This window comes from Rhinichthys klamathensis, unplaced genomic scaffold (assembly GCF_029890125.1).
Source record: "Rhinichthys klamathensis goyatoka isolate OS25496 unplaced genomic scaffold, OSU_Roscu_1.1 h1tg000007l_1, whole genome shotgun sequence".
NCBI lineage: Eukaryota > Metazoa > Chordata > Actinopteri > Cypriniformes > Leuciscidae > Rhinichthys > Rhinichthys klamathensis.
In genome coordinates this window covers 1,388,358-1,413,523 of record NW_026606560.1, presented here as the reverse complement: position 1 = coordinate 1,413,523, position 25,166 = coordinate 1,388,358, and the positions used below count along the sequence as shown (strand labels likewise).

Genomic DNA, 25,166 nt, shown 5'->3' with positions numbered 1-25,166 from the left:
AAGGTGCATAACATTTTCTCTCATTCTGTTATTTATTTAATCTTAAATTACTTATCTATTTAGCCACCATGCCAGCTTAAATATTTTTTATTTGTTAAGGTGTTTTTTTTATGTTATTTGTTTAATGTTTTCTGTGCTAAAATATTTTCTCCTATACCAGACGGTAAGCCATTTGTAGGCTGACTTCCCTTGTGGCACTTTCAAACCAATCCTCTTTTTGATTAGAAAGTCAGACATGAAAACCTCACAACCAAAAATGTGTGTAGGGAGACCTGCTGGTATGACTATACTGTATACTGTGTGACTTTTTAAGGCAGGGCTTGATTTTTATTTACATTTTTTTTATTAAATTTTATTTTATTCCCTTGTTATGGCCTTTAATTAATCTTAAGGAGCATTAGTGTTTTCCTCCCCTTTTAGATCATAACTACTAAATAAAACCTGTAGAATTACTGCAAGATTGGCATGCGGGTGCATGCATACTATTCCCAGAAGCTCCACCCCCATACCCCAAAGTCAGCACCTCAGCTTGTTTTGTCAGCAGTCATAGCTACATAGCTGTTTTTAACACAATTAAAAATCCCTCAATACATTTTAAACTAAGATGAAACTTAACTGTTGAATGGAAATCAGAGAGATCTGGTTTTAAGTAATCTCTCTGGGCTCCTACTTGATCCTGATGGAGTTACTCTTGCATTAATGCTACTCTGTCTGTGGATTAGTTCAGGGTTTTCTATAAACCAACAGAAGCATGGCAACATTACACTTGGACTCTGAAGTGAAGTCATCACTGCTCTGTAATCCTAGCTTCTCCGGGGCAAAGGTCCGGCTGGTGGCATGGCACTAGAGGATGACATCGTAGGAACTAACCAATTAGTTTTGTTAGGTCTGCGGTTGGCATGTTTGCCTGTGGCATGTTTTGTTTCCTCATCAGACTCGGGAGCTAAGAAGAAATGACTCACTTTCCTTTTCCTCACTATCAAATCGACAGTTCAGTTAGCAGGAATTTAGCTATTTTTTAATGTTAATATTTAGCATTTATTGATGCTTTGTGCAATAAACAAAATCGGTGTGCTACTTAGCCTACGACATGTTTAGTTTCAGATGAAACTCCCTAATTTTTTTTTCCCGTCACATCCACACAGTCGCATTTCACACTTCTGTCTGCATGTGTATGGCTGTATATTGTTGATGGTTTAAATATAACACATTTTAGTAAACCGATTAATCTCAAATCAATATCTCTCATCATCATAAATATTTATGTGGCGAAATGCTGTGTAATAAGTGTTATGACTGTACCGTATCCTTTAAATGTCTGCCTAGTTTGAACCTGCCGCATGCTAAAAATATTTCTACTCAGTTCAAAATTTTGTGTAATTATTACCTTATGTGGCAAGTAGCAGTGTAATAAGCGGAGTATTAAGCCGGTTGTTATCGCTGAATAAACCCCTTCAGGCTGATGCAAGACCCCCATGCTTCGCGTCGGGTCCTGATCACCCTGTCGGGGTTTATTCTGTGATAATCACTATTAAAATTATCTATTGACAGTCACAATACAATACAATACAATACAATACAATACAATACAATACAATACAATACAGGGATAGTGTACATCCAGTCAGTTGTTATTGGGTCTTGCATCAACCTGAAGGGGTTTATTCTGTGAAAACAACCAGCTGGATGGACATTATTCCATGTATTGTATTTTATTATATCTATCTAGTTTTAATTAGGACTGTCAATAGATAAAAAAATGTAATAGCGGTAAATCGCACCACTCCAGACTCCGATCAAATGGCCGGTGCGACTAAATTTTGTTAGAGGTCGCACTGATGACACCACCTCGTTGCCCAACTATTATCATATTGCATATGAGAAACATCAAACGACAAAGGAAACGAACCCGCATTACAGGTTTGAGCTGCGTGGACCGTTTATCAGCAGCTTGGAGCAATACTAGACAGCGCAGAGCGAACTTAGAAAAGATACTCGCGGGCTGATCTCTCAAATTCGGTGCAGAATTCTCTGACGGCAGACGGACTGAATGAAAATGCAAAATTACTCTTCGACAGTAGGTGGCGCTTATGGAACAGCTGCGATATAGGGTTTCTTTGGGTACTGCTGTACACAAATCAACGCAGGGCTTATAAATGGCAACGCAGGGCTTTTCTGAATAGTCAGTTCCCTTTAGAGAGGCATAAACCAGATCATTTAGCTGTATGAAGTTTTGTTAATGACACAATTTCACTTGCTTCAGTAATTTAAATGCGTTATTTTAACGCGTTAAGGATTTTGAATCAATCGCATGCGTTAACGTTGACAGCCCTAGTTTTAATATACTTACTAAATAAGAGTCTACCTTGAACTGCTGATATACAGATGCAATCCAGAAGATTTTATGAGTTCTTCTAACTTATCCTCTTATGTCATATCCTCCTTAACATGAGTCCATTCTTAAACTTTTTGTTAATCAGACTGAACCCAATCACCAATCAGGCATCTCCAGTGATAAGCCAATGCTTTTCCTTTTGTCTTTATCGGTGATCAGTGATCTTTCTTTACTATATTGTAGATCCATCCTGAGGCATGAGCAGTGAGCTGCCATCAGTCAGTCTGATTGGGTCTAAATGGAGAGAAATGCCTAGATGTGAGAGTGGGCTGGAGAGATTGATTAGAGGAGACCTGTGGAAAAACATCTGGGGAAGTGAAATTAGCCCAGCCACAAGTGTACAACGTGAGCTGGGTATAAACATTCAGCGTTCACTAGAGAGTCATTAAGGCCTCTAGATTCTGAGGTCATGAGTTAACTGTGTGGTTTTCCCTTTCATACTCTGTCAAAGCATGTTGACTGAAAAGCAATGTATGCTGATGCAAACAGAGGTGTTTAAAGGAGCGGTTCATAAAAAAAAAAAAAAAAAAAAGTAAAACAAAAGGAGACGTTTTACTGAATTTTCAATACGGTAAATGATGAATGCTATCAAACTCCAAAAATGACAAAGTTCTTTTGGACTTTCTAGTTACCAACGAATTTAGATTTTTTTTTATCTCAGTTTCCACAAAAATATTTAGCAGCACAACAGTTTTTTTTATAAATATTTCTTGAGCACCAAATCAGTATATTAGAATGATTTGTAAAAAATCATATGACAGAAGTGAAGACTGGAGTAATGGCTGTTGCAAATTCAGCTTTGTCATCACTGGAATAAATTGTATTAAAAAAAAATATTAAAATAGAAAGCTATTTAGTTATTTTAAATTGTAATAATATTTCACAATATGAATGATTATCAGAGTTTCCGCTAGAAAAAAATGGTGCCGGTCAAAGTGACCGGCAGAGGTTTCGTTGAACGGACATTTTGATGATATGCCGGTCAAATATCGCCTCTTAATTAGTCAAGTTGAGGAAAACTGGAGGCAGGCTATGTAACTTAAAAAATGACATAATCAGGCGTATAGAATGCAACATGTTATTATTAGCCTAACTTTCAAATAGACGGAAAAAAACATGAACATCCGATTGGCGTCAATTAACACCAATTGTTTTTGTTTCACACACATTCACTTTTTGAAACATTGAGGCACGGATGTACCTAATACAAATAAATAAAACATCTCCAGTTAACTAGCAGATCATTCATTTAGTTCGCTATTAAATAAGAGATCTAGCGCTAAAATCAGTTGTTTTTTAAATCAAGCTGAGCGCTCGTGTCCGCTGCTATCAGTTACATGGAGGACGCGCTGCGCGAGTTGCGCAATCTTCACTCGGACGCGCGTTTCAATCTATCGCCGTTGCGGAGACTCTACACAGGCGAAGCACAGGCGAAGCACTGCTACTTGGGCGCAGAGATATCACGCAACACCTGAAATAAAGCTTGCCACAAAGAACCGGCGAAAGTAATGATTATGCTTGAAACATTTGAATTGTTAATAAATTGATAAAGTTGACGATGCAGACTCGCCATCTTCGCAGTAGTGAACGCGCCTAGAGAGAGAAATGCAATTCTTATTTATTAATCCAGGCAAATTTGTTGATGAAACATTGATTAAAATGAAGATACAATTGTACAAAACGAAATAAACTTTAAAGAAAGGCTTTCTACAAAACAAAACTAAATAAGTGGTCAAAATCATGTCTGACCAATTCCAAATGTTTTCCGATATATAGGCCTATGTCATCTTATGATCTTACTCATCTCATGCGGTTCCCTTTTCATATAGCCTAATCAACATAGATTAAATAAAAAAATATTAACATTATATTATTTATAAATATGAAACGTATGTTTAGTTTTTTAACTTATAATAAGCGTCACACCGCTCCTTTCTCACATGCTCTGGTGTGTAGTCTAATGCATGTGTGCGTGCATGTGGTGGAGGGGTGCGATTTTCGAATAATAATCAACCCAGTGATCTTCGAATATTATTTTTGCTTGAAAATTTCGTTTTGTATAAATTGTATATTAATTTTAATCAATGTTTCGTCAACAAGTTTGCCTGGATTAATAAATAAGAAGCAAATATAGTGGACATTATAGGCTAATCAGGACACGGAGGCGTCGGCGCGTGCACACTTCTCTCTATAGGCGCGTCCCCTAATGCGAAGATGGCGAGTCTGCATCGTCAACTTTATCAATTTATCAATAATTCAAATGTTTCATGCATAATCATTACTTTCACCGGTTATTTGTGGCAAGCTTTATTTCCGGTGTTGCGTGATATCTCTGCGCCCATAGCAGTGCTTCGCCTGCTTCCAAACATGCATTTGCCCACCTATCTAAATGTAGGGGAGACCGTGAATAACCCCAATAAAAAAAAAAAAAACGGTGGAGTGTTCTTTTAGGGCTAGCCTGCCTGGGCCTGGCCATATTTGAAACGTCTCACTCAATCGTTCGTTGTTTAGGTCTATATTACAGCCGTTTTAGGCGTGCGCTTTATTTGAAATGCAGCATGCGATGTTTAATAACTTTCAAACGGCAGAGCCTGGTCCTTTATAACATAGCCAAAGGTCGGTGTATTTTTGCTTTATACATTTTAGGCTTATTCTCAAATTCATATTGAGTTAGGGGGGGCGGGATTATTACGCAATTTTAATCGGACAATTTGACCGGAGAGATTTAATTTTGTCGGACATTTCATTTTTTTCCCGGCCGGAAACCCTGATGATTATATTGTATTTTTGATCAAATAAATGAAGCCTTGGTAAAGCATAAGAGACTTCTTGCAAACACATACAAATCTTTCTGATCCAAACTTTTGAACGGTAGTGTTGCACAGAAGCAAATTATACTTGAGTTACGCTTGGAACAGAAGAAAGTCTTTTTGAAGGACAATTGTCATTTTTACATGAATGATACCTTTTAAGTGCACTTACTTTCTGCCCTCTACACATCTTTAATTACTCAGCTATGTGCAAACATGCTTGAGTTCTTTTTACAGCTGTCAATCATAATACTAGTTAGTTCACATTCTTCCACTCTTTCCAGAATGTAGTATCCACTGGCCTAAGTGCTGCTTGCTTGTGCCATCAGAACAAAGAGCTGTCTTTCCATTATCGGGCCAAAACTTAGCGAGCGTAGTGTGTGCCAGGGTCAGTCGCGTACTGTCACTTCCAGGGTTTAATCGGGCCTCATCCTCTGGGCCAATGGCCTGGTGTTTTTGGCCTGCCGAATACCTTGGTCAAAAGCAGGCCAACTGGGTCTTGAGGGGAGTGGTCATGAACAAAGATGGAGTTAACTTAATCAGGAGATTTTTCATATCAGGTTACCGCTGCGCTGACCTCAACATTGAAGACATTTAAAATAATTTTAGCTCAAAACTCACTTTCAGAGTTCAGACACCAGCAATTTTCTGAAATAACTTCTGATTGCAATCCGATGGGGATTCTGATCACCATATGAGGCAGAAATATATTTATATGCGATGCTGAAGGCTGCTTATGCTAACCATTGCAATAATAAATACATAAAATTATGGAAAGGAAAATACCAGAGACTGCTTGAAGATCTAAAACAAACCATATATGGTTATAATCATGTATTTATTTGGCTTCATGTTTCCTCTGTCTTTTCCCTGTGCCTTTGTTGATACTGGACTTCTGCATCTGCATGTCAAAAATTACACATGTGATTGTGAGTTAATCGGAGTATAACTCCTGTCTTCTGCTTGTGAGCTCCCTCTGTTGCTCTGGCTGAAAGGATAACAGTATAGTGAGACAGGAGAGATCGCTCCTCAAACCTTCTCAGACCGCATCATTTCATGGAAAATTAATAGAAATGCAATTTTTTTCTAAAGAAATGTGATGTAAACATGATATTTTATTTATCTAAACGTGTAAGCCTTTGGACTTAAATTAAAAGCCTTAATGAAGTTGTTTTGTGCATTCCTGTGATCTCAAGAAAATGGAAGCAGGCGCGACTAAATAAGTGGCCCAAATAGCGCAATATGCGGTATTATCGCCATTTATTTATTTATTTTAATTTATTTATATGCATTTCATTTTGCTATGTAAATAAGTGTTACAATGTGGTCAGCGGGCACGAAAACGAGGACATATTCAGTAACCAATTAAACCGAGCGCTGAAACAGAAAGTGAATTAAACCGAAGAGAATGTCAAAATAAGGGGCCACATAACAGAACATAAACCTGACAATAAGCTCATTAGGCTATTGTTGTATAACAGTTAGTTCTGATCCTCGAATCTCGATTGACGAGAGGCTTTCTGCTGATATTTCACCAGTTTTTAGCATTGCTCATCTCTGCACATTCTAGACAGGCTGTCACTCAGCACAGTAACATTGTTACAAGGGACTGTTTTTGAGTGGGTCAATAAACGGTTAATTCAACAAACATGTTAAAAAACGTGTGATTCATTCAAAGATGTAATGAAACAAGTTGTTGAAATTATTTTCACTCACCACTTTTACAAGGCTCGGCAGAGCAGCAATGCGCTGCACGGGCAACGCTGAAGCTGATGTCATTCATGGGAAATACCCTTAAACGTTGAAAGGATGATACAACAAAGATTTCACTTTCCTTGGATGGCAACCTTTTCTTGAATATATATGACTTGAAAGACAGTCGGGTAAGTGCACACGCTCAGTCGATCTCTCTCTCTCATACACTGTCACTGTTTAGGCTTTTATGTGCAAATCCAAGGAGCCTCTGTACAAATCACCATGGTAAACAGAATCTTATCAATAACTTATTTAACATTCAATACACATGCGAAGTGCATGAATTTCACGGTTTCTGTGGTTGCTTGCATTCCTCTGTGGTTGGCTTGTCAGTAATGGGCTGCATTTATATAGCGCTTTCACAGACCCAATGGCCACCAAACCGCTAGGGCTGTCAACTTTAGTCGCTTAGTCGACTAATCGGTCGATGCCGTCTTAGTCGACTGACATTCTTATTGGTCGACCAGTTGCATTTTTTTTTTTTTTACCAATAGAAAGAAATTTTCAATTATATATTACTGTATTCTAAATATAATTAGCCTATGGTTTATCCCCAACTTTAAATGCTTTTATTTAGGCTATTTTGTAACAGCGCCACAGTTTAGCGCACACACATAGAACACTCGGTTCGCACCTGTGGCTGGCTGCGCTGCTGCTTCGTGCTCAGTAAGGGATAGGTAGTTTAGCTGTATTCATTCAGTTACAACGCTACTTGTTTCGGTTTTTATACACTATATGTTTTTATCTCGATGCGGCGTGGAAAAAAAGAGCCCGTCGCACCGCGACCGCGTTGCTTCCATCATGAGCGCGCACACCGCGCGCCTACATTTGAAATCGAACTTGAGCGCGCAAAAGACGTGAGCAGTCCCTTTAACGGCTTTATCATGCTGACTCAATAGATTGTGTTTTCTTGATATGTTTTTGTTTTTATTTGTACACTTGACGCATTTGAAAATAGCCTAAATAATGTAACAAAACGAAAATAAACCTATATGCGGTCCTACAATACAGCCTATTATTATTAGGATTGTTTTTAGGCTCTTTGGTTTTTTGTGTGTGTTTGTTTTAAAACTCCTGGATCGGCTGGACAAAAGTTAACCCATAGCTTTGAAAGTAAAGAAGAATATACAGCCTGTATAAACGAGAGCTTTTGTTAGGATTTTTCATTGTGGCAGATAGCAGTTATATTTTTTTGTAGCGTGTGCTGTGGTCAGGTGCGCGATTGTGACTGTTACAGACAGAGCACCTCACTTGCAGTTTAAAAAAAAATCACTTAATTTTCAAAGAATTGTATTATTATTATAGTTTTAGGTGTTTTTTTATGTTTTTTTCGTTGTTGTTTTATAAATGCTCTATGACAATTGTTAAAAAATGTTAAATCAAAACATCGCGTTTTTTTTTTTTTTTTTGTCGACTAATTACTGCGCAGGACAAGACTTTGGTCGACTAAGGCCCAGTCCCAATTCTCACTTGAGCCCTAAGGCCTTCCTGGAAGTGGACACTTGTTGAAAGTTCACTTAGCGGAGTAAGTGCGCAAGGGCCCAAAGCTGTGAAGAGCAGAATTGGGACAGTTTTGCACACGTCACTTCTGTTGTGATCAGGAGAGCAAACACCATTCATTTGGCTAATGTGTGTGCTGCTTATAATAGCTGTAACATGACACAATCCTTTGAATGAAAAAAAATAAAATATTTTTTTACTCTTAGCTACCAACCTTTCTGTTAATGTTATTAATATTAAAGCAGTTTTTGGCTAAGATAAATTGTGATTGGGGTTTACCTGAGTTTATACTGCCTTACCGTATTCACAGCGATTCGAAATGCAATTTTAATTCTGTTATTATGGAAATTGATATATGAAATTCTTCCCATCCCATACATGAAAAAATACATGACGTGTTGGTGATATATTATATATAGGCTAAGGCTATATTAAAAGTCTTACATAGGCTATATGAAATAAAATGACATAACCCTGTCTCTTTTTGTTAAATTTCAGTTTTATTGATCAATAATAGCCATTATTAAATTATAAGTAGCCTAAAAAGTATAAGAAGCTATATAAGTCAAGAAATAAAGCAAGTTAAAAGATTCAGTCAAACATAAGTCAACAGGCTAACGTTACAACATTACAGTTAAATAGCATAAATATATAAAGTTATGAAACTTCACTTTCCCCTCAGCCAAAACGATTTGCCAGGGAACAAATCATAGATTAATGAGACCAAAGATCGCCTGTTAGATATACACAAGCCGATTTATAGCTCATGTTTAACCACTAGACACAGAGCCCGCGGGAATTGTCAGAATGACTAGCCAAGGTAAGGCTGTTCCAGGCGGGGTACATGAGCGCTGTGCGCCCGCTGATCCCTGGAACTCCGAAAAAGTCAGATCAAAATTTTAAATAGGCGCTATCTTTATAAACAAACCACAGATTTGAGCTTTAAACAACTAGGCTATATTCTCAACTGAAAAACTCTTAAAACTACATTTCGTGACACGATAACACTAATATTTTTAAATTTTGCGGCCTTGAAAAACACTTCACCATACCGGCTTCCTTTATCTTCGGAGTTTCCGCTCCCGGAACGTCACAACACTACAAGGATTCTGGGTAATATCCCACAGCAAAGTGAGGTCTGATGCGCACTTGCGAAAGGGGTGCATTAAGTGCCCTTATGTACACCCCTGGAGAACACTATTAGAGGATCGGGACACCCTACGGTCTTGCACCCCTTAGCGAGAACGCGCATTGAGGGGCACAAGGGCGCAAGTGTGGGTATGGGACAGGGCCTAAGGATTTCTTTGGTTGACTACAGCCCTACAAAGCGCTTTACATATTTGCCTCACATTCACCCATCCACTCACTCATTCATACACCGACGGCGGTGTCTGCCATGCAAGGCGCCATCTAGCTCGTCGGGAGCAGCTGGGGTTGTCAGTAATACGGTATTACAATATTGCGGTTATCGTGACAGCCGACAGCCCTAGTTGAGGTCCGAGGCTATTGGCCCTACCCAGCACGTTGTTTGCCTTGGCTCGTACTGCTGACAGTGGAAAAGCGGCTAATGTTTAAGCCATACTGCAATGCTTGTACAGAGGCAGGTGAGAGTCTCACGTGTATTCACCGGTGTCCCTGATCCTCATCTGATTAGCCCTGGGAATCCAGACTGACGTCATGGTCACCCCCCACCCTCCCTCAACGCAATCTGATACTGTCATCTCAGGCAGGACTTCTCAACGGCTGCATCTTCTAGCCTGTCATTTGATTAAGTGTGCACTTGCTTGACGACGGTTATAGCTGTGTGGAGTAAATGTATGGTTTTTGCTGTAAATTTAGCTGCACTTTAGGGGCTTAAAGCATATTAAAGATGTAGCTTTGTCTGAACCTTTGTTGCTATAAATTAAAAGAAAAGAAAGAACACTTAAACATGCACAAGGTAAGGGATGCAGAGGATTGTGTTTGTGTTGTGAAGCAAAAAAATGTGTTGCTTCTGAATGTGAGTTAATGTACACTACCATTCAAAAGTTTCGGGATTGATTTTCTGCATCGATCGTGTTGCATCGATTACTCCAGTCTTTAGTGGCACATGATCCTTCAGAAATCATTCTATTGTGCTGATTTGGTGCTCAAGTAACATTTCTTGTTATCAATATTGAAAACATGTCACTTTTGATCAATGCATCCTTGCTGAATAAAATAGTAATTTCTCTCACTTTTTTAAATTACTTACAAACTTTTGAGTGGTGGTGAATGAATTTGAGTGTGATTTGTGAAACTTGTTTGTAGCCCTTTGTTTTCTTTCAGGGTCATTTTTTTGTGTGTGTCTCCAGTGGTCACTGGTTGGATTGTGTTTGGTTTGTTTTTTCACTCTGTGTGTGTGTGTGAGCTAGTGACAACACTGTTTGCTTTGAGGCTTTTTACTTTTGAACGGTGTGGTGTGGTTTTATGAGCACTGCGTATTTAATACAAACAGGCCTTCCAGATGTTTCTGGAATTTCGTGACACCACAGAGAGGATGTGACCAGTGCAGGGTTCTTGCCAGATTTCCATGGCAACGTCTGTTTCCCATCCTGATGAAGAACACAGCGAGTATGAATGAATCTGCAGGCGTCTTTAAAGAAGTTATTTGGCTCTCATTTTGGGCCCACATTTTTTACCTCTTAAATTTGATTGTTTTTGTCTTCATAATTCTTGTGTTGATGACAGCTTCACTTTGTTGTTGTAGTTTTAGTGGTTTATTAATGTAATGATTTTAGGCACCTCATGATTCAATCCGATTCTGGGAGTCACAATTTAATTTCTGATTCACATGTTTTTTTCTGATTAATTATTCTGCTTTGCAAAACAAATTTGTTGTATATTTTTGCATTATTCCATGTTGCCTTTAACTTTAAAAATGAAAAACACTGAATTTATTTCCTTTTAATTTTCTTTTATTAGATTACTACGTTGCCCTTTTGCATTCTAGCTCAGTTACATTTGAAAAAATTTGTAGAATATCTATAAATTGAATAAACTTAGCAACATTCACTCCTGGATGGTGCTTGTTTGCATTTCGCTAGACACAAATTTGTAAATCTCGAATGGATAAGCTGTCTATTTAGTATGTGCTTGTATATAAATGTATTCTGAATTTCTGAATTTGGATTGATTCAGAATCGTTAAAGAATGGCAATGAATGGATTATTTCACCCAATCGCATCTTGGCAGCAATTCCTTGTTTTGAGATTTATTATTTACTGTGTGACTGTGATGCAGTGCCACAGTGTGGAAGAAGCAGCTTTTTAAATCAATTTTATCGCTTTTGAGTTGACTCTGTGAACTTATTGGCCTTGGGTGTAACTATACAACTGTACAGCAGCATCTTTTTCTATTCATCTAATTCATATATTCTGAAGTTCAATAGTCACTTTAGTGGCATGTTAAAAACGTTTGTGTGTGCTTGTTTGTCATTGAAAAGAGGAAAAAACGAATCTATGTGTGTTTCAGCAGGAGCTGCCGGCACCGCCTCCCCTGCTGTTCAGGAAGCTGAGTAACCCCGACCTGTCTCCTGCTGCAGGAAAGACCAAACTGCAGCGGCAGCTCAGTCAGGATGACGGCAGAGCCCGACGCAGCAGTATGGCTGGCGTCCTCACCGGTGAGACACCTCAAATGACTTTCCCTAGTAGTTTGTATGTCCCCCTTTTGCTTAAAGGGTTAGTTCGCCCATTTAAGACATGAAGTTGTATGCAATCCTTACCAGCACTATAGTGCATACACACTGACCCACTCTGTTGTCACCTCCCTGGTCAGAGTTCTGGCCGCTGGAAGTTTTTCAATAAAGTACTCCCGGTTATTTTCCGGGGCCACAAAACTGTGCGTTTTTACGTGAAAAAATTATTTGCGTTTCAAAGCTTGATTAATTTACCTCACAAAAAACACGCCGGTCAAAATTCATACTTCAGTTTTAATCGGCACTATTTTCGATCCATTTCTATCAATCCGCGCTGCTGTCAACGTCAACAGTGCGCACGTTCCGATCAGCTGTTGATAGCGCGACTCGCTGACAACATGTCTGACTGCGAAACTTCTGATGATGAAACCAATTTTAGCACAATGCCAGACGGATCAGATGATGAAAGTAATTTTAGCACAACGACAATGTTATTGATTGCAACACAAAACCTCAATTGTGTGTGTGTTCAATCAAATAGTTTTCTCAGCAAATTGTACCAATATCCCTATAGCTGTTTTTATATTAGACATCTTTTCACGTGTTTTATAATGGAGTCTAAACATCAGTTTAATCATAAAGTTAGTAAATAGAGCTTACCCGTGGTACTGGTACAGCAAAACTCTTTAATTTTCCTTTTCCTCCTTGGTTGGGGATCGTCTTCGCTGAAGTGAGCACTACACACACGAAAATCCTTTATTCTGGATATTTTAGCTCCCGCAGAGTAGCCGATGGCAACCAGCCAAAGCTGTCTCATAGTTATATTCGAAACAGGAAAACGATGGAATCTGAACTTTGATCCCGGCACAATTGTGGTCACAGCCTGGGAATTTACAAGTTCGCACCATTGTTAATTTAATACTTTTTACGTCGTTGTCAATCGATTGTGTAAACACTATGGAACAGCTGATCGGAACGCGTGATTTTTTTTTTCCCAAACCACGAAATCCCGCCCTGCAGCCGATTTCATTGGTTTAGGTTACAGTGACGGGTAGGTTTAGGGATCAGTGTTTGGTGTAGGCAATCTGTACAGTGATTGACATGACCAATGACAACTTTAGAATCAGCTGCAGGGCGGGATTTCCGCTGAAGTGGTTTGGGAAAAAAAAATCACACGATCGGAACGTGTGCACTGTTGACGTTGACAGCAGCGCGGATTGATAGAAATGGATCGAAAATAGTGCCGATTAAAACTGAGGTGTGAATTTTGACCGGCGTGTTTTTTGTGTGGTAAATTAATCAAGCTTTGAAACGCAAATCATTTTTTTCACGTAAAAAGCACAGTTTTGTGGCCCCGGAAAATAACCGGGAGTACTTTATTGAAAAACTTCCAGCGGACAGAACTCTGACCAGGGAGGTGACAACAGAGTGGGTCAGTGTGTATGTACTATAGTGCTGGTAAGGATTGCATACAACTTCATGTCTTAAATGGGCGAACTAACCCTTTAAAAGACTCCAGGATTTTGTGTAAAGAAAATGTTCATGTTCTCCAGCATGATTTGAGATTGATCCAAAGAACATCTTGTTGTTCAATAGAAGAAAGAACATGTGATTTTTTGGATATTACCTTTTATTTAGTGTGTAATATAGCTGTTTGTGAATGTAAAAGGTCTGCAAAGATCAAAGATCAAAGAGTTATTGTCTCACAAAAGAAAGAACCGATTCTGAACCGAACTCCCTGAAACGAGTCATCATAATTCCAGTTTTACTCCCCGCTCAAACAGGTTTGTAACAAATTTGTATAATGTCCACCTATGGTCTTCATTGGCTGCCCTCAAACAATGTCTACTTTCACCCGCCCTCAGACACTGTAGTTGTAGCTGAGGCCTGGAAGATTTTGGTTTGTGTTGTCGACATGTTGAGAAGATGCTGTTTTTCTGTGCTGCGAAAGTAAATCCACTTTGCGTGGACAAGGACTTGATCTCAAATTGATATGGTAAAACCCACACTATCATTACTGTTCTTTATCACTGTGTATAGAAGTGCTGAGGAAACCTCCTGAGCTGAAATTCAGATATGGTAATGATCATTTTATTTCCGAGGCGATGTAAGCGATATACCAAACACAACAGACTGGGCCATCTGACCAATCAGAGCAGAGTAGAGAGTACACTCTTGGAAAGGCGGGGTTTAGAGTAGTGCTGCCACTAACGACTAATTTTCTAACGACTAATCTTTCGACTAATTTTTCGATTAGTCGACTAATCTAAACAACTAATTAAAAAAAAAAATCAAGTGTTTATTTCATTGTGTCCATTTTATTTTTAACTCAACTGAAGGGCCAAAACATAAAATGTAACCTGTTCAAAAACATTATGTATTAACAATCTAAGCATTAAGTATCTGCATTTCCATTAGGCTATACCATATTAGTCAGAGTCCTAATCTAATCCTCTAATAACAAACATGAATGTATTACTTAAATTAGCTCTTTCTTCTGCCTTAAAAAATGAACAGTAAGCTAATAATGATTAATTTATGTACATTTCTGAAAAGCATAACTGATAACATCACTCTGAATAGTAAAGTAGATGCAATGCATTTTCTGTGAAAAGCGCTATACAAATAAATTGGAATTGAATTGAAAGAGTCTGGACTAGCCCACTATGAGTCGCGCTGAAAGCAGGCAGGCACGCAGTTATGTAGCTCGCGTTTACACCTGCGTACATGGCGGGCCCTTGCCGCGGTTCGCGTGAATGTGAAAGCAACACGGACTCGGGAGCGCTTGTTCAGGAAGTTAAGTAACCTCTCCATGCGTTTTAGCTGATTATGATGCATTTAGTTAAATAAAACACATGTAAGGGATGATAGTGTTGATGATTTACCTTGGATACGCGAGAGTTGAGTCTTTAGTGTATTCGCGCATTGCGAGTGCAATCAGGGCAACACATTTGGAAATCCATTGTCTCCTCAAAAGAGTCCGTTTGAAAAACACAATATATTGACCCGCGTTCTGTTTTCTATCATACGCCGTGCACGTTTGCGATGGCATAAGATGCACGCAAACTCAACAGGGTTCGATAGAATTGAGTGTGAAACCAGACCAACGCTGCGGGGGGCGCCGGGAACAATCTCGCTCGCGCTCGGACTCGGACCGCAGCAAACGAGCCCACTGTGAAAGCTCCGTCACCTGCCTCCGCAATTTTTCATATCAAAGCAGTGAAGGCCGGCGGGAACGTGAAGGAAAATGATAGCAGATAAACCAGCAGGGCGCGCACGGCGCACAGACTGGTGTGTGGAGGTGAATTACAGTGAGCCGTTTGTGACGGGAGACCAAAAATAAATAGGGATCAATAGTAAAACGACACGTCGACTAAAAAAATTGCCGTCGACTAATTTGCATGGTCGATTACGTCGACTAAGTCGACTAATCGCGGCAGCACTAGTTTAGAGAGACTGAATTATTGATGGAACTGTTTCAGACACTGAGAAAAGAGGTGATTGCAATTATGAGAAAAATAATATTTTCTGACCTTGAATGCATGTAAACCTACTGTAGGATACCTTCAAAACACAATCAGGAATCTTTAGAAGATAACCATTAATAGGGGTACATTAAGTGGATCAATACCACAAATTTGCTTACATTTAATAAGTGATTAGAAATAGAAATACTGCAGAACTTTGTTCACATTATATAAAAGATGTAGATTTAAATAGATGAGCTATCAGAGAATCTGTAGCTTGGCTTTGATTTGGTTCTTAACCACAGAATGCAGACATGTATACAGTACAGACCATGTCCTGATTCTGTGTTTCTCTGGTGTGCCACAGGAAAGCAGCTTCTGCCTCTGTCCAGCAGCATGCATGGTGGAGTGAGTCAGCTGGCCTGGCAGCAGCACGCAGGAGAACCCAATAACTTGGTCCGCATGAGGAGTCAGTCCTTTGGCCAGTCTGCCCCCTCTCTCACTGCGGGACTGGTAAGTGCACATGCAGCACATCCTCTATCTGTTTCCATCCAACACAAACAAACAAAGGGTCCAAAATTACCCAAAATGCAAGTGGAAATGTGTAGATTTGATGATAAAAAAATGGAGCTTGTAAATAATTTTACAAGGCACCGTCACATAATACTTGGTTTAAATCGATTTGTAAAAATAATAGTCAGACCCTCAGTGGTAAAATGGCTATCATAAGTTTTATCTGGCATACTACTCCCCCCCCCCCCCCCCTTCCAGAACTATGTGGTGACAAACATTATAAAATGTGATAAAATATGTGTGGCAAAATTTTGCATCCTGTCTACACACCTGAGCATTGACAATTCACAAGGACTAAATGTTAAATAACTGCCATTGATGCAACTTATGATGCATGACTAGGATACAGTAGCTTACAAATGCAAATTTACTCTCTGAGTCAGGTCACATTGTCACGGATAATCTGTATTGATCCTTACTTTCATTGTGCATCAGTAATTTCAAAAGGCAGATAGAAAGCACTCAAAGCAGCATTAGGTGTGGCTGGTCTTTGTGTTTGTTTATGAAGGTTTAGAAGTGAAGAAAGTGTGTGTATCAATTACAGCAATATAACCATTTATCTGATAATATCTTGTACCTGCTGTATGTGCAGAAGATGTATTTACCATGAAGTTGTCATGCAGTCTAAAGGCTAGTGCCATAGCTACATCTGCTGTCCGTGGCTAGTACTACACCAATAAAACTGGGCAATACTAAATACTTAAAGGGAAGCTTATTTATTACGTTATATATATATTAGTGCTGGGCAACGATTAAAAAATTGAATCGCGATTAATCGCATGATTTTCTTGCGATTAATCGCATTGTTACGTGCAAAATTGAATAATGAATTCTAAAGTAGTGTATTGCACACTTTTGATTTAAATGTACTGCTACAAAAGTGCAATAACATGTGGTTGGCAAAAACTTTAAACAAATAAGGTGCTTTTATACCAGCAGTATTCCCTTTACACAGTATCAATAAAATATTTCTGGTAAATCTCAACTTAAACATTAATGTAATCAAATCAAATATTTAAACAAAGCTATTTGCCACTGCCAGGGCATTACCTTTTATCTAGCTTGTTAAAAGAGTCCAGTTTTCTTTTTTTCTGAACAGGTATCAGGGAGCAGCAGAAACAGTCTGTAGTCAAAGGGTCATGATCACTACAGATATAAGTCGACCAACGTTACTTCTCTGATAGCAGCTTAGGTTTGCTCATGGCATGCCATGGTTTCCCACGTAAGATTACATTAAACAGAGGTAAAGCCCAATTTATACTTCTGCGTCGAACTCACGCCGTAGCTGTGTAGCGCGCGTACCCTGACGGGCATCTCTCCAAAAATGTAACGTCAATTCTACGCGTACCGCAAGCGCTGTGATTGCTAGAACCGCTCCCCGGGTTTCACACTCTCCCTCTGCATGTGTAATTGCGCGTCAACGCGGACAACGGCGCAGATTTATAAATGAAAACCAACGCGTAGTCTATAGCGTAGAGGCTCCGGCGTAGGTCCGACGCAGAAGTATAAATGAAAACCAACGCGTAGTCTATAGCGTAGAGGCTCCGGCTTAGGTCCGACGCAGAAGTATAAATCAGCCTAGAGTGAGGTGAAGTGGTCGAGCACAGGTGCAGCGACAAGCGGGTGCGTTCCTGTGAAACTGTTGCGGTCATGCTCGCCTCACGCACGCGCCCGCGCGTTGCCGAAGTGGAATTATCTAACTTTTTGTACACGACGCGCAGCACAAATCATTGGAAGAGAGACTGATCCTCGGCTCGCTGTTTGTGAGTTTCCAGAATCTAAATAGATATCAGGACATCAACAGGAGGGAATTCACATGGCAGAGCATCCCCGCTAAACTAAACGCAGGCCTATCAGGTAAAGTTATGTATAATTTTTATGTAAGTTAAAAAGGCTACAGCTGCGTAGCGCACAGAAGCCGTTGCCATGGTTACTATCCATAGAGCGCCTGTCATTCACTCGCGGAGCGCTGTCTCCCTTTCTGTTCACCTGAGAGAACCTGCCAAAGCCTCTCCACTGCTTGTTTGGGTGGGTTATTTGCTGGCTGACCAACATCCCACCCCTCCTGTGATCATGGTTTGACTGTAGGCCTATGTGTATTCAGAGCCAGTGAGCAACGGACTTTCAAAATAATAAAAAAAAAAAACTGCGTTAACGCGCGATAAAAAAATTGTCGGCATTAATTAATAAATGCGTTAACGCGATAATAACGCGTTAACTTGCCCAGCACTAATATATATATATATATATATATATATATATATATATATATATATATATATATATATATATGTATATGTAGTCAATAATTTTATCCCTTAAGTTAAAACTCATCTTTGATCACCAAAATTACATATTTAAACCTTTTTCCCTTAAAAAAAATATTCTTCATGCGTTTTTGAGATGGTCTTTGGTTCACCGTTTTAGTTTTAAAGAGTTTTAAAGATAAAATCCTCAGCAATGGTGTTGACTTATGAATTTTTTAAATGGTTTGTCTTAAAGCATATTAAAAACACCACATAGACAAACAACATTAAACGCTTGATTTTCACCACACGGGGGACTTTAAGTCGCAGTGTTTCAGTAGATTTACTCACTGCTCCTGAACATCTAGAAATCTAGCCTTTGACATAATGCCGAGAATTCTGTCATACTCATGGTTGTTTCTTACCTTCAGGTGGCAGCATTGCCCATGTCCTGAACACACAGAGGCGCTGACTGCCCACTGATGTAGAACTAAATGGTACAAATCTTGAATGGGTAAAGTGCTGCACATGGGCTGTGTTATTATCTCAGCCCTTATGTTTATGGATGAAAAATATACTCAGCACTGCAGTGTAGCAGGGTGTCCTAATAAAGTTGTAATTAATATGCCAGTGCTTCAGCTGGCCCTCTTTAAAGGCCTTGTCTTTTGAAAGAGAAGCCATGGACACACTAATTGCTGCTTATTAGGATTTATATGCCAGCAGCAAACAGTAGCATGCTGATTTTAAGATGTAATAGTCCACAGTTATTTAAAGTTGCTAGGAAACTTCTTTTGTACTGTGTTGCGGTATGAAGGATAATATAGTTTGTTTGTGCATCAACATATCTCAAACGTAATTTGAAGGCCTGTTGATGTGAATCGAATTCATCACTGTTTTATTTTGACAAATAACCATTGGATGATAAATTCATATACGCATCAAGCAAGCAACATCATAAATATAATATCAATCATGAGGCAGCAGTATATTGAGTTTTTAAAAGGAAATGATTCATTTTGTTATGTGTGCAAACTATTTGACAAATTACGTTCAATACTATATAAAGCAGCTTCTAGGAAATTGCTAGAGGAAATATAACTTTTTTTGCATAAATATTAAATACCTTTTGTAACTTTATAAACATCCATCTATATTTAATTTATACGATTATGAAATGCGACTTCTACATCTTCCTTTGTTCTATTCTATTTATTTGTGCTATTTGTAATTTGATTATTTGTTCTTATTTTATTACTGACTGTTAACTTGTCTTTAATAATGTTTTAAATTTACTTAATTTAGGCTAGTAGTTTTGCTGTGGTATCAAAATTGGAATAGAGAATTGTGATATTTCACTAGTATCTAAACATTTGAACCACTGACCCAATCCTTAGCACTGAGCCCTGCTGGAGCAGCTCTAAATATGCACTGTGCTATTAAATGAAAGATAAAATATGATAGAGCAATACAATGGACAGTGAAAGTAACAGAAGCTCATACAATACATTTTAGTAGGCTTAATTTAGCATGAAAGTAACTGAAGGAAATATATATTTTCTGAACAAATTAAGCCAACTAATAGGATTTATATTATTTTGGTTTCTCTACCCAATACATTTAAAAATTACAAATGTAGCGAAAATACAGGTATCGGTACTCTGTATCGGCAAGTACCAAAAATGAAATTATCGGTATCGGACTCGTTCGGGAAAAAGTGGTATCGGTGAGTAAATAATCATTATTTTTTTGGGACAATTGTGGACTCTGTCTCACTCTTCATAGATATGCTATGCATACTGGTTATTAGGAAATTGTGTTATAAACATATATTTTGGTGTTGACCGTAGAGGTAAGTGGGGATGGGAAGTACAGTATAACCAAAATCTTATACCATATCAGTATACATCAACAGTACATATTTTTGATGTAAAAATAAATTATATAAATTATCTTTTGGATAATGCAGTAAATTGCATACTTAAAATATGAAAGATACTTGATTATATCCATTTATTTTCTCTTTTTATTTGGAACTTGATGGATCATTGATGCAAATGAAAATATTCAATTATTCATAACAAATTAAAAAGTATGATGGTGCAAAATAAAATTTGCATTATGTAACTCGTCTTTGACTTGTATATTTTTGCATATAAATCTCTATAGGTTCGCAGCCATGCAAGTGAGATGTTATTCTTACTACTTATTCATAGACATGACAGTGTGGTGAAGGAAATGACCCAGGGTTGTTTTATCCTGTGGTGATGTTGTGCGTAATCCTCAGGTCCAGGCTGCTTCTGTGGGGCTTTATTGTGAGAGGTGTGGGAGAGACACGGGGATGGAATGACTTAAAGGGAACCATGCAGGACAGGCAGATGGTGTTTATCTTCTAATATGGAGTGGTGTGTGTGTGTGTGTGTGTGTGTGTGTGTTGGGCAAGCACAGATTTTTTAATGGGGGTGGGGGGTCTGACATGAACCATTCTATAGGGAGAGGGGGGGTTCTGACATGAACCATAACTGATTATGCAAATTGATTCATCTTATCAGTTTTCAAAAGATTTTTCGTTCTGCCATTAAGTTTACCCCAAGGGGCAGACAAGGTGCAGGAATTTCCATTACTCATTGTGCTTAGGGATTTGAACAAACACCAAGTATTTAAAATACATTTACATTGAAAGAGGACCCGAGTCATTTCTAGGGACCAGAAATAGATTTGAGGATGGTTTCTTTTGACTTGGAGCAGGAAACAAACAGCCAGAATACCCTAGCAATCAAAAACAACAATTTAGCAACCACATAGCAATATGTACATAAAATATAATTGTAAAGAAAAAAGCATAATTATTGAATTTTAATAGATCTGTATTGGTCTATTTGAATGCTCCTTATAGGACATCAGATTCTTTTGACCAAAGCTATACTGTACAGGGATTGTTTTATCCTTGACAACATCATCCAACATACAGTAAGTGATTATAACTAATTATTATTTGGCATTTTTAAAATATCGGCATCGGCCGATATGTTTTTCTGATTGGCCGATGTGTTGGAAGTTGGACTTTTATTTTGACGTCAACATTCAGCAAATGCGCATCTACATAATTTAAACAAATCTCTGAATATCTAATAAACATTTAATTTCACAAACCTTGCAGATCGAATCCAGCTGTGATATCTTGTGAAGTGTGCATAAACGTGTTACTGCAAGTGACGGTCGGTCTGTGTGAAGTGAGTGAATGCGAACAGAAGAAAAAATAGCAAAAATGCCTCAAGGTGACTTATTAATTAATCTGATATCAATTAACTTCCAGGAAAAATTAAGATCCCGGACGAGCCCCCATTAATGTTACGTCCCTTCACTGTTGTTAAAAGTCTAGGAGTTAGAATAGGAACATTATGTCACCCGTCAACCATATTTACTAGTATAACACTGGTAAAGCAAGTGAAACGAGGAAGCAGCAGAACGTTTGAACACATTTATTGTGTGCAACAACTGGCCAAAATATATATCTATATATAAACATATATATATATATATATATAGATATAGATATAGATATAGATATGAAAGAAAACAATTGCAACAAAATAATTATTTGCAATCAATAAAAGAAATCATAAACAAACCAGCAAATTATAATATTATCCCAGACCTGGGAAGGAAAAAGGGAATAATTGGACAGTGCCAACTCAAAGAAATCAATAAAACAAAAATAATCTTTCTAACCCATGTTCAACTAATCTAACTAATATCAAAAGAAAAATGTAGAAAGAAAAAGTCTTCCGACGCCCGAGACGTCTTATACTTTCCTACTCTACTTATCAAAACAAAAATGACAACAAATGGCACATGCCCCTGAACCTAGTGTGTTAAACAAAAGATAAACCTGTGTGTGTGGTGTACGTCACGTGACATCTTACCTGTCGCTCTTTCCTTTCTCCATCTCAAAACACAGCGTTACCGCTCTCAAATATTCAAACAAGGAAAATGGGACGGCAAAATAACGTGATCTCACATAACAAATTAAGTACATTAACAAAGCTTGATAAATGATCAACCAACATTGAAATCAAGCAAAACCAAATCAAGCATAACATAAAATATCAAACGCGCAATTTGAAGTTCACAAACAAAAGGCCGCCTGGCTCTAGTGCGTTCGTGTGTCCCTTTTATAGTCCCCGGATTTCCGTTAGCCATATGACTGGATCTCGCTTTCAGACGTCAGCATGCCAAAACCCTCCTCTCAGATGATTGACAGCAGAGACGAATCAATCAGCACGTCACCTGCGAAAGAGAAAGTAAAAACGGACAGCGGACAACAATACGAAAGAAACTACAAAGAACACCACATTATATCGTAACAATTGCAGATTCAAGAAGTTGCCATCTAAATTATAAGCATGTTTATTTTAAAGATTTGTTTTCTAATTTATTTCTAATTTATTAAATATTGATTAAAATAAATATAAAGTATATATATGTATATAAATAAAATATCGGCTTTATATCGGCCATCGGGCACCCTGCTCGCTAAGATATCGGCCTCGGCCATCAAAAAACCAATATCGGTCGACCACTACTAATTATACAGCTACATGCTATAATTAAAAGGAATATGTCTGCCTCTTTCTTATTTATTTTTTATGGAAATGATTTGTTTTGTTATGCATAGGTCAGTGTGGTCTGTTCAAATATTTTTATGGCATGCATTTAGGGAAAAAAAAGGTTATTTTGGTTTATTCCTTTGGTGTTCAGTCTAATTTGTGATGGCAGTAAGGCTGGAGTAAGTCAACAGTGGCGTTAACACACCGTGATATTTGCATAATATTTGCATATAGGCAGGGGAAAAAGGCAGGGAGGGTTGTTCTAGTGCTGTAGGCGATATTGTAATTCATTCCTGCTGTTTCTTTTTTGTGTGTTACTGTTATTGTTGTTCTAGTTTTATGTTCAAATATTATATTAAGATATAAAGAGCTGGTCTGCCATGGAAATCTAAAATTGTATTTAATCAGTTAAAGAAGAACAGATATAGATGTTGAAGTGACTTTTCTACAGAGGATACCAGACTTAAATTGTGCCGTGCTTGTGTATATTTTAAATGGTGATTTGTTTTTCTCTTCCCAGGGAATCTGGTCTTTAGTGTGGTTAATGGAGCTTTTATAAGCATTCGGAGGCCCACATAAGTAGCTGCGGCCCTCATGAATACACAGTCAATCCTTTATCACTCAAATCTTTTAATGGGATATTGAAATCGGTTTCCATCCTTTAAATGTTTTTTTTGCTGTCCTCTCTACCTCTTTTTTTGATCAATTCATTTTTGGTGGTTTGAAAAATTTTACCCAGAGGCAATAGGTTTTAAAGGAGACACAAAGAAGACGAAGAGAACCAGAATGATCGCTCATCTCCCGTCATTGAGGTCACAAGCAACTGAAGTGAGTGACTATGTACGGGATTAAATATTCAAAAGGCAATTATGAATAATTACTTGAAAGGCCCTCCACTGTGCTGCCAACTTACCCAATGTGACGACACTCATGGCAGCGGAAGAGGCTGCTGGGATCTGTCTTTTTTGTTTCTGTGCTGCTAGCTTTTTTACAGTATACTCTCTCTGCTTGTTTTATTTTCCTGGGTCTGACAGTTGTTTTTGCTTTTTGCTACGCACCTTCTGTTTCTATCTTCAGGCTTTTAATCTGATGTTCCTTCCATTTGGCCCAGATTGTGATCTATGACGCAAAACAATAAAACAAGATTTCACTGTGTATCTGGAGGGAAAAAACGCCTTTAACGCTTTTTAAATATCTGATCTATATCATGCCAATGTCATTTGAGAATGTCTTGTGGGCAGAACGTGCACTTACATTTTTAATACAAGAGCTAGCATTGACAGCTCAACTGGCATTTAGATAAGCATCAAGCAAGTTTTGCTTGTCATTTTTTTTTGCTTATTGTGAAATGTTGATTACAGTATGTTAGCCTCACTAAACGTTAGTCAGTCAATCTTTAAATAACATTTGAGCTTTACATAAAAAGTTAATGAGAAAGTACTGTGCATCTTTACATAATGCATAAGTGCTGTTTTTTCCTCATTAAAAATTTTTTTATCCTTGAAGAATTGAATAGTAGTACTTTTTCAAAATGTTAAAAATTATGTATATTAGAGAGGAGAAAATCAGGCATGTTTTTCTTTGACTGATAAAGCAGGACTTCTATTTTGACAGTGCTGCCTGAGCGCTGACACAAACTATGCTGTGCTATATCCAATTTGCTTCTGTTATATTCACTGTATGTAAAATTAGCTTTGCCTGACATTTATTGGAGAAAATATGATTCCCATAGACTAAAGAGATTATGGAGTGCACTGTTGGTTACAGTATTTACTTCCTTATTCATGTTTTTAACAATTTAAAAAAAAAAAAAAAAGCCATAATAGGACTACAGAATCAAGACTTTTTTTATCTAAAGTACAAATGTTTATTTTACAGATAATCTAGTTCCAATGTTTTTTTTTGGTTTAAAATGATTTATTATGAATTATTTTAGTTAAATAAATAATATATATATATATATATACACTCACCGGCCACTTTATTAGGTACCCCATGCTAGTAACGGGTTGGACCCCCTTTTGCCTTCAGAACTGCCTCAATTCTTCGTGGCATAGATTCAACAAGGTGCTGGAAGCATTCCTCAGGGAGTTTGGTCCATATTGACATGATGGCATCACACAGTTGCCGCAGATTTGTCGGCTGCACATCCATGATG

General features: G+C 38.1%; 1 protein-coding gene across 6 annotated transcripts in view; it reads left to right on the top strand.

The window, feature by feature from the left end:
• Nucleotides 1–25,166, top strand: part of mast2 (microtubule associated serine/threonine kinase 2) — a 178,388-nt gene that overhangs the window by 34,674 nt on the left and 118,548 nt on the right. For 5 of the 6 annotated variants that reach the window (XM_056259319.1, XM_056259286.1, XM_056259268.1 and 2 more), the window contains exons 2-3: nucleotides 11,953–12,100; nucleotides 15,950–16,095. In XM_056259319.1, coding sequence (XP_056115294.1) covers nucleotides 11,953–12,100; nucleotides 15,950–16,095 — 294 coding nt within the window. The remainder of the gene's footprint in view (nucleotides 1–11,952; nucleotides 12,101–15,949; nucleotides 16,096–25,166) is intronic. The other variant, XM_056259260.1, reaches the window with a different exon arrangement.